Source organism: Lipotes vexillifer, unplaced genomic scaffold (assembly GCF_000442215.2).
Source record: "Lipotes vexillifer unplaced genomic scaffold, Lipotes_vexillifer_v1.1 scaffold474, whole genome shotgun sequence".
Taxonomy (NCBI): domain Eukaryota; kingdom Metazoa; phylum Chordata; class Mammalia; order Artiodactyla; family Lipotidae; genus Lipotes; species Lipotes vexillifer.
This window is the reverse complement of record NW_006772385.1, coordinates 2,579,755-2,594,309: the sequence shown is the minus strand read 5'-3', so window position 1 is coordinate 2,594,309 and position 14,555 is coordinate 2,579,755. Positions and strand designations below refer to the sequence as shown.

At 42.6% G+C, this 14,555-nt stretch overlaps 1 protein-coding gene across 2 annotated transcripts in view; it reads right to left on the bottom strand.

Moving 5' to 3' along the window:
- ELAPOR2 (endosome-lysosome associated apoptosis and autophagy regulator family member 2) overlaps window positions 1-4,632 on the bottom strand; it is a 191,349-nt gene extending 186,717 nt beyond the window's left edge. The window contains exon 1 of one of the 2 annotated variants that reach the window (XM_007447473.1): window positions 4,348-4,632. In XM_007447473.1, coding sequence (XP_007447535.1) covers window positions 4,348-4,536 — 189 coding nt within the window. In that variant the 5' untranslated portion in view covers window positions 4,537-4,632. The remainder of the gene's footprint in view (window positions 1-4,347) is intronic. The other variant, XM_007447475.1, reaches the window with a different exon arrangement.
- Window positions 4,633-14,555: the final 9,923 nt, after the last annotated feature.

Below are 14,555 nucleotides of genomic sequence, written 5' to 3'. Positions count from 1 at the left end.
AGCACAGGCTCTGGACGCGCAGGCTCAGCGGCCATGGCTCACGGGCCCAGCCGCTCCGCGGCATGTGGGATCCTCCCAGACCAGGGCAGGAACCCGCGTCCCCTGCATCGGCAGGCGGACTCTCAACCACTGCATCACCAGGGAAGCCGACTCCTGATTCTTAAATCCTTCTATTGCTCCCTATCACCTACCAAATGAAGACCAGCTTCTTAGCATGACAGAAGGTCCCCTATGATCAGGCTTCCACCTGCCTCTCAGCCTCATATCTCATTAAGGTCCTTGTAGCACACAGCACTCCAATTATAACTAGTTACAGCATAACTGTTCTGGGTTTCTGCTATTTTCAACCTCTGCTCTACGTCAGAAATATCTTTCCTCCAAACCAGCGCAACCTCACATCTGACCCTTGTTTGCTTGGCAAATTCCTACCCATCTTTCCAGGCTCACTTACCTCCTCCACAGGGCCGTTTTTCATCCTCCCCACTAGACTTAGGGCCCCCTTTTTCTCTCATAGCACCAAATCACTTCACTGCAAATGTTAGTTTACATATCTGGCTCATCCTTAGCCAATTAAATTTTATTTTTTTAATCTGTAATTTCACATCAGCTGACATTTCACCTGGCACATAGTTTAAGCTCAGTAAGTGTGGAATGAAAACTGTTGGCAAAGCAAGTCATCGTTGAATCAAGATTCAGAGAGACCAATAGAATCACGTTACGTAGGACTGTAGAGAAGTGCACTAAGAATCAAGCTAGTTTGTGATTTAATTTTCCAAATTTAAATAATGCATACATAATCCACTTAGTTCTGTTCTTTTCCTGCACTTTTCTCTCACGCAGTCTATCTTCTAATACCTTACTCCAACTCTGATTCATCTGTTGGCTTTTATCTTTCTTTTCCTCTGGCAGCCCCATTAAGTCCTCTTCTCCAATGAGTCAAAAGTTCCACTGCATTCAACTCCTGGATAAGCCTATCCTCTGAACCTCTGAAGTCTCACTGTAGACCCTTCCTGAAACATCAGGATCTAGGTCTGCTAATCTAGCAACCATCAAATCTCATATATGTGTGTGTGTGTGTGTAATTTATTTTCCTTTAACTTATCTTCATCCATCGTATCCTCACAATAGAGACAGGCAGGTCCCTTTTTATTACTATCATTTTACAAGTGAAAAGTAGATACCCAGAAACCCAGAGGATATTGATCCTTTATAAGTTCCCCCATAAACAGTTTGAAGAAAATTAATTCTGTACTTTCTGATATCCAGTCCTCATTTTTTTTTTTTTTTTTTTTTTTTGCTTAAACACCATTTATCAAAGTCACATCCTATTGTTGTCCTTCAACTGCTGGCACATTGACTGTACTTTTATTGCTGTCTCCCCTTCCTGCTTGTGTTTGTATGCCCACCCTGCTGACTGTATCCCCAGCTGAGCATTCCAAAGTAATCATTTTTCTCCCCTTTTCAGCTCCATAATCCAATGACATTGACAAAGGAAGCTGTATTATATTTGGACTGGAGTTTCACCCCAGAGTCCAATCCTCTGCAAAGAAGCTAAGGGAAACTTTACCCACATCCCGGCTGTCTTTTGGAAGGGCCTCTTTTCTGAACTCAGGCAATCATATCTAGATTCCTCCCAGGCCAATTTTCTCTGCTTCTGGCCCTTCCCCTTTTGCTGCTTCCCGCCAAAACCAGGCAAGGAAAATGAGAGTCCCTGTAACTTAGTTAAACGTGATTACTTTTATAAAAATACTGATAAATGAGGACGAGACTAAAACTACTGGCAGCAATGAGGCTTAGAATCACCTGCGGATTTTCCCGTCAACATCCTCTCCTGTTATTAAGAGTTGGCTTTGGGCTTCCCTGGTGGCACAGTGGTTGAGAGTTCGCCTGCCGATGCGGGGGACACGGGTTCGTGCCCCGGTCCGGGATGATCCTACATGCCGCGGAGCGGCTCGGCCCGTGAGCCTTGGCTGTTGAGCCTGCGCCCAACGGGAGAGGCCACAACAGTGAGAGGCCCACATACCAGGGAAAAAAAAAAAAAAAAGAGTTGGCTTTAGTTTCCAGCCTCAGAACCCTCACTTTCACAGCTTTCACTGTCCTCCCCACCACGTGGTGCTGTACCTTACGTGGGGCATTGTAAGGGCATTCATGTCCTTTTCTGTTACTAAAGAGGGGAAAGGGATACACCGGCAGGAGTGGGCACCAGAGAGTTATTTTAACTATGTCTTAGCTCACAGGAGTTTGGCCCACATTTCCATAGCTGTATCTCAGAGGAAGCGCCCTCCCTACTGGTAAGCAGAAGCAGACCCTTTCCCTCTACACCCGAAAAACACCTGCCCTTCTCACATTCCTCTTAAAAACAGAGCAACAATGATCAACTCTGTTAATTAGCTTAGTGGGTTAGACCGGATACCCAGAAGCAGATTCAGCCCCTTGGCCCCTCCTATGTCCAAAGGAACCTCTAACTCTCCATCATCTTCCAACTGTTTGTCAGTCATAAGGAAGAATATAACTGGACCTGTGCATCACCTTTCTAAAAATACAGCTAGCCACACGCAGGTTCCAGAGCATCCTCCCATATATTTTATTTATTTCCATAAATTCAAAATTGAAACCTCAAGGAACTGAGTCGCATGCAATTTCTAAAGTCAGTACAATTAATTGAACACAGCCTTCCTGAACCTTCCACCATCTCCCTGCCTCTGGTTTCAAGATTTGTCTCAGGTGGCAGACTCTTACTCCATTCTGCCTGGGTATACAGGGGTAGAACATGTGCTCACCTAAAGCATCAGTCTAGCTATAGTGGCCAAGCATCACCCCCACTGGCCCTGACTTTCACCTGTTTCAAGTACAGTCTCCAATACTAAGAATTAATTTTACAAGAATCTTAAGACTTTTCACTTCAGGAAAAAAAAAATAGGTTTTGCATATTGGGACTGGGGGCTGGAGGCAAGGTTTTAAGGTTGTCCTGTTACTATTCAGTCTGAAAATGCCCAAGCAGCAGCTTTCTGTGGAAGAACGGACTATTCCCAGGTGATAGGAGAATACAGATTAAACAACTAATTATACTAATAAACTCTGAAATTAAACACAGCTGTTCATTGAGTTCTTGCCCTGATTTCTCCAATTATAACACTATTGTGTGCTCACACACATGCCTTTGATCTGATTCTCTTTCATTTCAGTCTGTCCTGGGACTGAGACCATGGGAGAGTAAGGTGAAATCCATGGATGATGGACGATATCTAAAACGCGGATATTCTATAATTCAAGCCTGGGTAAAATTAAAAAGTGACACAAAGGAACAAGGTCTGGTCTTGTTTCCCAGAGGGGCTATCAGCTAACCCATTTTTGCTATGTTAAATTAAAATGACCCATCACCCTGATTCTTAGCAATCTCCCTAAAAACCGTAACCACTCCTCATATCCTCCCCAACATAATCACTCAAAGTAGGTCAGAAATGTTGCTTCCTTCCCCTGATTTTCATTAAGAGGATGCACTTTCTGGAACACTAAAGGGAAAGATAAACACCCAATACAAGAACCAATGACACCCCTTGTAAATTTTTGGCATTGTTAAGTCCAGTTCCCCTAAAAGCAGGAAAAAAAAATCACATCACCTATAATTTATCTTTCTTGGCTATATATCAACAATAATCTCAAACTTTAAAATACACAGTAGCAATGCTTCAGCCAGGTGATGAACATCTCCCAAAAGGAGCATATTCCCTCTTTTCTAATTTCCTAGATCACCAACCCACCTCTTCCCTAAATACACACTTTTTTCTTCCTAATTCACATCCACGTTTTGCCAGAAGGATGCCAAGTGACACCACACACTGGCTTAGCAAGTCCCCAGGGCCTTATCTGGAAGCTGAGAGCAGGGGAAGAGGAGGAAGGGGTTCGTACACACTGGGGAGTGGAGGGAGGGGGAGGGGAGCGGGACGCCCTCGGCGGCCGTATCTGGCTCTCTGGAAAAGCTGTGAAGTGTGGGGTCTCCAAATCCCACTGGCGAAGCTTCCCCAGTCCCCTGCCCTTGCTGAAAGCTCTCCCTCGGCCCCAGGTCCTCAAGCCTGGCACTCCAAGACGGCGCCGCAAAGTCCTTCAGAGCCCTCAAAACACAGGAGCGCGAAACGCATCCCCCAAAAGCCAGCAAAGCCACACACCCTCTCTCGGCCAGCTTCCCGGGGCGGGCAACTTCATCCCTGGAAACAAACGAAAGGCACGGTCCTCCAAGGAAGGAAAGAGGCAGAGAGCAGTGAACGGGCACGACCCTCACCCCACATCTCCCGCGCCCTCCTCGCCCCTCCCCCTCAAACTCCAGGTGAAAGACCAGGTGCGGCTCACCTCCCGGCAAGGAGGAAGCGGGCGGCCGGAGGAGGAGGGCAGGTCCCCAGCCCAGGCCGCTTGACAGCCGGCGAGCGCCCAACAGCAGATCCAGGCGGGGCTCCAGGGAGGCGAGAGCCCGCAGCGGGGAGCCCCGGCCGGCCGCCCCCGGCCCCTCCCCCGCGTCGGCCCCGGGCGGAGGAGCAGCATCTCCGTCCCGCTGTGGTCGGCCCGCCGGCCGGCAAGAAGGCAGCCTCCCCGAGTGGGGCGCGCTCCGGCTCGCGGGCCGCTAGGGCTGCGCGCTCGGCTCGCCACTCGCTCGCCCCCTGCCCGGCTGCTCGCTGTCAGCTCTGCTGCGCTCGCGGCCCGGGCGGCCGGCGCCCGTGCTCCCGTCACGCCGGAGGGAGGGACCGTGGGGCGCGGGCGCGGCGCGGGGGCGGGACGCGGGGCGGGGATGCGGGAGCCTTGGAGTAGGTGGCGCGGGAGGGGCTGAGGCCCTGCCCAGCGGCTCCTGCGGGGCTGAGCGGCCCCCGGGGGAGGTGGGGGGGGGAAGCCTCATGACGCGACAGAGGCCGGGGTGCCCTCGTGGTGTCTCCCGTCCCCACTCCCCTTGGCCCACCAGGAGGGGTGCTCCGGGGGAGGGGGGGAAGCCAGAGTAAAATCCAGGACATCAGGACATTGTTTTCCGGCGGCGGGTGTTTAAAATCTTCCTACTTCCCGCGTCACACACAAACACACACGGATGCGCCCCAGGAGCATCCCTTCGTAAGGATCCAAGCTAGCTGACGTCAGGCCGAATTTTGGGGTGATTAGGATATGCATGAAATGGCGGGGAAGAAATGGGGAATGAAATTTAGATGCAGTTTGTGACTCCGTTTTCTCACCTATTTTATGAAAATAATTACAATACCTAACCCATAAGGTTATTATGAGGATTAAATAAGTTGATGCACGTAAAGTCCTTGAAGAATGCCTGTCAAGCAGTAGATGTGGTGCTTATTGAAAGCAGTAGTAACCAACCGTAATTACTGCTACTGTTGGTGTTACTTCATGGGGATAACATGTAAACTTGGGCAAGTTAGTCCTTTTGTTTCTGCAGGAAGCAGGTTCTCCATCCGTACAGTGACTGGGGTGGTCTTCATTTTTTCTTTCATTCAAAAATATACTGATCCGGGTGGTAGGCACCAAGTGGTAAGCAAGATGAACATTAAGCCTTCGTTAGTGTCAGGGATCTCAAGGGTCCCTTGGTCTACAATTCTGTGAATGGGTGAGTTATCCTGTTGTTCAAAAGGAGCACCCGAATTTAGGATAATTATGCACCTGGAGAAATCTACCTAGCAGATCTAGTATAAGTTGACTTGAATTTGTCTGTGGCACGGGCTCTAACGTCCTTTTATTTCTTTTAATTTATTTAGTTATTTATTTTTGGCTGCATTGGGTCTTCGTTGCTGTGAGCAGGCTTTCTCTAGTTGAGGCGAGCAGGGGCTACTCTTCCTTGCAGTGCGCGGACTTCTCACTGCTCTGGCTTCTCTTTGTTGCAGAGCGCGAGGTCTAGGCGCGCAGGCTTCAGTAGTTGTGGCTCGCGGGCTCTAGAGCGCAGGTTTAGTAGTTGTGGCGCACAGACTTAGTTGTTCCGCGCCAAGTGGGATCTTCCCGGACCAGGGCTCGAACCTGTGTCCCCTGCATTGGCAGGCGGATTCTTAACCACTGCAACACCAGGGAAGTCCCTCTAATGTCCTTTTAATAAACATTTCCACGTGAAATGTGAAAGTTCTTTTCTCTCTCTCCCTCTCTCCCCTGTCTTCTGTGTTCTGGTAACAGTAATGCGTGTTTACTGTAAACATTTTGGAAAATATTGAAGACTATCGGGAAGAATATAAAAATCACTTGGGATCCCACCACCCAGAGATGACACTATTAACGGTATTAGCATGTTGAGGAATTTCCTTCCTGGTGTTTGTGTGTGTACTGCAAAACGGGAATTATCATTTGCAACCTGCTTTTATTTTTTCCTTAACATTAATATTTTCTCAAGTCATTAACGTCTCTGACAGCACAACTTAAGTAACCATATAATATATTCTACTGTTTGGATTATTTGTAATTTACTTTTGGATATTAGGCACTGTTTCTCAAGTATTTGATGTTATTAATAATTCTAGAATGAATGCCCTAGTACATAATCTGTGCATACATCTTTTAATTTTCTATGATGCCTTTCAGAATTGAAATCATTGGATTACACAGCATGTGCATTTTTTAAGTTTTTGATGAATAATGCAAAACTTCCTTAAAAAATTTTTATGTCAGTTGTTACCAGCAGTTTATGAGTACTTATTTCACAGCATTCTAGATTATAATAATTCAGATATTTGCCATTTTGGAAGAAGAGAAAAATGCTAGTGTATTAATATTTTTTAAATGTATAGCATTTTTATAATTAGTAATGTTACTGAACTCAGGTTCAGCTGCTCGCTGCTCAAAATCCAGTACTGGAGAGGCAAGTGTTGGTAGAAAGAAAAGGTTGCTTTAATCAGAAGGCCAGCAATCTGGAGAGAAGGTGGACTCGTTTCCCAGAACCAACTCCCCAGGTTCTGCTCAGCCATGAGAGTTTTTAACGGGAAAAGAGGGAAAGAATCTCAGTGAATCACCGAGGCACGAGGTTAGATTCTTCATCATTCTCCACTGCGTGCAGACTGGCTGACTCCTCAGTATCTTTCTTCAGACATTATCTCGCCCATGTGATCTGCCTACAGGATTGCAAAGGGGGCTGCTGGGGGTAGAGAGCTGGTCATTCTTTAACTACTTAATTCTTCTTTCTTACTACTTTTAACCTAGGAAAAGAATCAGCAGGTTAGCCAAGGCACGGTGTGCATTCAGTAGAACATAAGTCAGGAGTAAAGTTAAATTGCCTAGTGATGTCATTTCTATAATTATGTTCTTTTAGGGTTAGAGAGGAACAGGAATGGACAAACAGGAAAGGGGCAAAAGAGCTGCTTTCAGTAACACTGAATAATTTTTCATATATATTTACTGGCTATATATTTCCTTCTCTTGTTAGTGTGTGTGAATTTTTCACTGGCACTCTATGACCATTTTTCTGTTGAATTTCAATCTTTTTATTGATTTGTAAGCCATCTTTGTAAGTTTTATATATTACACCTTTGCTTACCATATATGTCACAAATACTCTTCTCAGTTTGTAGTCTTCCTTTCTTTTTTTTTTTTGCGGTACACGGGCCTCTCACTGTTGTGGCCTCTCCCGTTGCGGAGTACAGGCTCCGGACGCACAGGCTCAGCGGCCATGGCTCACGGGCCTAGCCGCTCTGCGGCATGTGGGATCTTCCCGGACCGGGGCATGAACACGTGTCCCCTCCATCGGCAGGCGGACTCTCAACCACTGTGCCACCAGGGAAGCCCTCTTCCTTTTAATTTTGTTTCTGGTGACCTTTTCTGCAGAAGATTGTCATTTTTATGTACTCAACTATTTCCTTTTGTGATTTCATTTTATGCTTAGAGGTACAGTACTTCTGCAAGATCAAATAGATGCCTATATTTTCTTATTTTGTTATTACTTTCTTTATATGTTTTTATTATTTAATCCATCCAGAATTTGAGTCAAATTACATTATTATTTTTGTCATCTAAGTGAGACCTAACAACATGGCTAATGGATTGAAAACAATTTCTTTCCTTGTAAAAACAAAGGTCATCCCAGTCAACCTAGGTCAAATGACAATTACAGATTTTCCTAAATGGGACAACTTGCCACTGTCAATAAATGATTTTCTCATAGGATTCTCACCTAGAGAAAACATGTTGACCTTAAGTAATTAAAACCAGCATACAGATTGATAGAGAAAGGAAAATTCCAAGAAAATTTTGTGGTTCCTTTGTAGCTGTTTATTTTAGAATTTAACAGCAGATTATTCAAATGGTTTCTGATTACCTGACCAATAGCTTTATTCTTAAAAGTCTAATTTTATTAAGTACTTTAATAGAAAATTCCCAATGGAATTTTTTGGGGACAGGTTCAACTATGAAGGTTTAAAAAGTTAAAAGTCACTAGATGGTCAATTTTCCACTTTATTTTGTGCCATGTGTACCTGAAAATTGAACCAAACTTTGTTAACAATCAACAAAAGCCATAGCTATAGCCCAGTGATACTAAACACAGATTTATTTTCTTTTTTTAACTTTAAGAAGATTTTGGTCAAAATAACTCCAAATTTTTTTTTTTTTTTTTAAAGAAACTGCTTTTTATTTATTTATTTATTTTTGTTGTGTTGGGTCTTCGTTTCTGTGCGAGGGCTTTCTCTAGTTGCGGCGAGCGCAGGCCTTTCACTGTCACGGCCTCTCCCGTTGGGGAGCACAGGCTCCAGACACGCAGGCTCAGTAGTTGTGGCTCACGGGCCTAGTTGCTCCATGGCATGTGGGATCTTCCCAGACCAGGGCTCGAACCCGTGTTCCCTGCATCTCAACCACTGCGCCACCAGGGAAGCCCCAACCCCAACTTTTTAAAGATTGCTTAAGCACACGAAAGTTATAAAAAATAAAATCTGAATGAATCTAAGTAGCAATTTTTTTAAAGTCAATTTTAATCAGTCAAAATGAAAAAAAAAATAATGGAAAGTGTTTTCTGTATCTAATTAGCAGAAGATAATTTCGGCAAATGTATGTTGTGGGTTATACACTCAAGAGAACAGGTATTTCTGGAGAGCAATTTGACAATATGTATTAAGTGTCTTTAATATAGTTATTCTTAATTTAGTAATTTTTATTTCCAGGACTCTCATTTAAGAAACCGATTATGTAAGGAGCACAAAGTTTCTCTATAAGAATACTCACTGCTGTCTAATACTGTATGTTCAAAATGAAGTAATCTAAGTGCCCCAAAATAGGAGAATGGCTAAATGAATTATGCTACTTCACATGGTAGGATTATACAGACATTGAAAATCATGTTTCCCAGAGAATACGAAATGAACTGAGGAAATGGGATCATTTAATGTTAATGGAAATCTTAATAAACAGTATATTCCCAACGACAGTGTGTGTCAGGGGAAAGGAGGGGATATGGAAGGAATATGTCTAGAAGAAGATAAACCTGTTAGCAGTGATAATCTTTTAATGGTGGCATACAGACATTTTTTTCTTTCATTTTTACAGATGTTTTCAATTTCTCCAAAATTATCAATATTATATATTATTTTTATAATAATTATGAATTACTTTAAAAGTTTCTATCCTTTAATGCCAATCAGTCCTGCCTGAAAAAAATCATCAAAGATGTATACCAGAATGTAAGAACAAAAAGTTTCACCAGTGTTATTGGTAAAAGAAAATAAATGAAACCTAAATATCTAATACTAGGGAAACTTTAAGTAAATACTGATATTTAATGGTATATTATCCCAACACAAAGAATTTTTAAGAAAAGTGTCTGACAGAGGGATAAGCTTTTATGAAAATGCTTTCAATTAAATGGGGAAAATCATGACATAAAATTTATATAGATACATTCAATATAGTAAAGGTACAAGACATGGACAGAAGAAAATGAACCAATTTCAGGACAGTGATTGCCTAGTGGAAAAGACAGGAAGTGGGATTGGGGAGGAGTATAAAAGGGACTTCACTTCCACCTCTAATACTTTATTTCTGAAAAGAAAGAAGGGTGAAACAGAGGTACTCTTATTATCCCCATTTTACAGATGAGAAAATAAAGGCACAAGTTGCACTGCAAGATACTGTGTGAGGTTTCAGACATAGGCAGTCTGATTCTAGGACTCACCCATTTAGGAGGTTGTTTTTTCACGCTCTGTATTTGTCTATATTTTTGAAATATTTAAAAATTTAAATTATTATATAGAATAGGAGCTTAACTAGGTTTTAAAATCCATATTAAAAAGACTGAAAAAATAAACCAAATGAGGGACTTCCCTGGTGGCGCAGTGGTTAAGAATCCGCCTGCCAACGCAGAGGACACGGGTTTGATCCCTGGTCCAGGGAGATCCCACATGCCGCGGAACAACTAAGCCCGTGGGCCAGTGCTCCTCGACAAGAGAAGCCACTGCAACAAGAAGCCCGCGCACCGCAAAGAAGAGTAACCCCCGCTCTCCGCAACTAGAGAAAGCCCACGTGCAGCATCGAAGACCCAACACAGCCAATAATTAATTAATTAATTAATTTAAAAAAAATAAACCAAATGATTAATAATGGGTGTTTTCTGGGTAAGATGAATATGGGTGATTTTTTTCTATTTCTTTTTACTTTTCCATATTTCCAAATGTTTTACAGAAAATACATATTACTTCAATATTTTAAACAAGAAAGCTGGGGTATATTAAAAAAGTATGATACTTAAGATTCTATCATATACTGTATATTACACATCAATTTTTTCATCATATTTTAAATAACTGTGGGAGAAGAAGAATGAGGAATTAGTGAGGATAAATGGAGAGGATTCTAAAAGCAACAAAAAAGATGATTCAAAAAATGGAAAATAGGTCATATGTGGAAAGGTTAGGGTAACTTGATTTACTGTCTCTAAGTCCGTGAAAGCCCTTCACCAGCGAGAAATCTCCTTTGCTCTCCATGTCCTTCAGGGATCAAGTAATAAATAGTGTGGAGTCAGACAAACTTGCTTTTGAAATTGAAACCCCACTACTTACTGGCTGTATGATTTGGGGAACAATGCCTATTCTCCCTTGGCTTCAGTTTCCTCATCTGTAAATTAGAGCTAAAAATACCTGACACTGTAGGCTTGGTGTGTAATGAGTTAATATACATAATGAGTTAATGTACCCAAAGCATCACCATGCTTATTGGTATATTTGTAGCTCTTTATAAATGTTCCCTTCTTAAACTATTTACACAGTATTTCTCCACTGGAGTCCAAAAACCACCAGGAAGAGGTGAGGGAGAGGTGCCTCCAGTGTCTTCTCAGGAGATTAGACGTTTTCTCTGAAAGTTTTTGTATTTGCACTTTGTTGATAATAAGGAAAAATTATATATATATATATATATTCACACATACAGTTTGATTACTTGTATGTAATCTTCAGCATGAAATGTTAGTACCTTTGTTTGCGCTTGACTTTATGATCCTAAAGGCACCTGACTCCCTGCAGGCCAGCCACACTGGCCTCCTTGCTGTTTCTTCAACCTACCAGACATGCTTCTACCTCAAAACCTTTATGTTTGTTTGTTCCCTGAACCCAGAATGCTCCTCCTTCTTTGGGTCTTTACTCAAATGTCATTTTACCAGTAAGCACTAGCCACCTTTTCTAAAATCCCTGTCATTCCCTATCTCCCTTCCCTGCTTCAGTTTTCTCCCTAGAGCTATCATCATGCTGCCCATTTTACTTGTCTGTTTCTCCTTACTAAAATGGAAACTCCATGAAAACAGAATTTGTGTTTGCTTTTAATGGCTATATTTTCAGATCTAGTACATAGACACTCACTAAATATGTGCTGCGTGCACTGATGTGTTATGTAATCACCATAAATGAGAGCAATTAATTTTTTATTAATATGAAATATTTCAGACACACAGCAATTTATTTAATAGGTTCTAAAAAATTATCCAAAGATCAATTTGGGGAGAATCCCCAAATTCTCAGTTTCAGAAACAAAGGATCAGTTTCAGATAACAGAATCCAGTTTATTCAGTATAAGGAGAAAGGAATTTATTACGCAGTATTGGGTACCTTGCAGATCTTCTTGGAGGGCCAGTAAACAAAGCTTGGATCTATGCAGACAGGTAAAACACAGCTTGGAGTGATACCCTACCACTCACAAAACTACTGTAGTGGAAATTCCACGGCAGCCTTCACATACCACTCAGTGCCTGTGACGCCAAGGACTAAACATACAAACCTCTATGCCTACTAGAGCAAAAGAGCCAAATACCCCTGATGCCGTGTCAGCCAGAAAAATAAATCTTCGCTCATGCAGCTGCCGTCTCATGCTGCTCAATTACTCCTTCTGAGTCTTGTGTGAGTACATTTCCTCGGCAAATCTAGTTTTAATGTAGAATCTAGCTATAAGGAAATCTTGAAAATGTTTTAGCTGTCTCACCTCTTTGGTTCAGAAAGGCACACTAAAAGTGGGACAGTTTGCAGAGAAGTGAGTCAAACTACAGTTCTGCAGCTGTCCACCCTCTTGCTACTCAACATGCATGAACACTCTTATTCCTGCACTGAAGCATCCATCTCTGGGTGATATTCATTTCTCTTCTATCTCAAAGACAAGCCCATTGTGATATCCCAAAATCTATCAGATAAATTATAAAATTATCACCAATCCACCATATATTAAAAACTAGGGGATTACTCTTCAACAGTAAAAAGGAATGAACTATTGACACACCTTATAACTTGGATGAATCTCATAGGCATTATGCTAAGGGAAAGAAACCAATCCCAAAAGCATACATACTGTATGATTCCACTTATATGACATTGTCAAAAAGACTAAACTATCATGATAGAAATCAAATCAGTGTTTGTTGGGGGCTAGGGGCGGTGGTAGGGAAGTGTGACTATGAAAGGATAACACAAGGGAAATTTTGGCAGGGGTGATGAAATTGTTTTGTATCTTGATTGTGATGGTGGTCACACAAACCAACATATGTATTTAAAAGTCATAGAACTGTGCACCAAAAAAGTCAATTTTCCTGTATGCTAATTTAAAAATTAATTTTTTAAAAAACAGTACAATTCAGAGAATACTAAGTTATCAGCCACTAAAGCTGACATTAATTTTTTTTTTTTTTTTGCGGTACGCGGGGCTCTCACCGTTGTGGCCTCTCCCGTTGCGGAGCACAGGCTCCAGACGCACAGGCTCAGCGGCCATGGCTCACGGGCCCAGCCGCTCCGCGGCATGTGGGATCTTCCCGGACCAGGGCACGAACCCGTGTCCCCTGCATCGGCAGGCGGACTCTCAACCACTGCGCCACCAGGGAAGCCCTAATTTTTATAGACATTAAATATTTATTAATTTTGAAAAAATAGGGAAACAAAAGAGGAAAAGATTAATATGTTAGAACAAGGAAGAAACTATGAAGAGGGACAATCACTTTCATTTCTGCAAATGCTTCTGAGATTATCTTTGGTATTGACAACTTTCTTCCTCCAAGTTCCTTTTGTGCTCAGCTCAGACAGCACCTCAGCTGGTCATGGTTCTTTGGCTGGTGAGCTAATCCAAAGCTTAATTCCTGAGTGGTCTGAACCTTGGTGATACTAGCTGTATGGGGTTGCTGTGATCTGCCATTAACTTTTGGCACTGGATATTACAATACTAGGAGGCACTCCAGAGGAATCCCTGAGCTCCATCTTAGAAAATCACAGTAACTCACTGCAGTAAACATTTTTTTCCTTCCTGGTCCCTTGGCAAGAGGGGCCCAAAAAAGTCAAATGGCAGTCTCAAATCCCAACTTTCAGTTCAATTTTCTCCCCTGGTGGAATATTTATCCACTGAATACTAAGACCTTCAAACTAGCAGGACTTGAACTTGAGAAGCAAAATTTTGTGCTTTGGTCATTCAGTGTAATCATGATACCACCCACACTTCACTCCTCAATTTCTGGACCAATGTGTCCTGCTTTGGAGAGAAACAGCGTCATAACTTAGTCACTAGTTCAGAGAATGTATTTTATCCTGAAGGATACCACCCTAATGTCAAAAGGTGTTATTTCCCAGCTGACACAGTAAATCAGTTCCTTGGATCATTCTGCTATGCCGTAAGTCAGGTGCTTTTGGGTGAAGGTTTTATGGAAATACCAGTGATCTCCAAGAGCAGCGACCTTAATTATTTTGCTGTGAAATGAGTCTCTTGATTAAAAACAATATTCTGTGAGAAAACATGATGTAATAAGGCATGATGTAAGTAAGGCAGTAAGTCAACAGAATCAGCATAACAGCCCAGGAAAACAAACCATAACCAGATTGTGTTTATTCCAGTGAGGACAAAGCACCGTTCACTCCATAATGGAGGGGACCCAGTATAATGAACCAGCAGGTAGGCTGGCCCCCTCATTATGTTACACAATATCAAGAGCTCCCTATTGGTCTCCAAGGCTGGCTGATTGGCATTTAGCCATAGTGGGAGAGCCAGGTCAGCCTCAGAGAGAGGCAATCGGGGTTTTTTATTGATGCATATGCAGTCAGCATCACTGCTGTGATGGACCATTGTTTACAAGCTCACTGACACAGTAAAGTCAC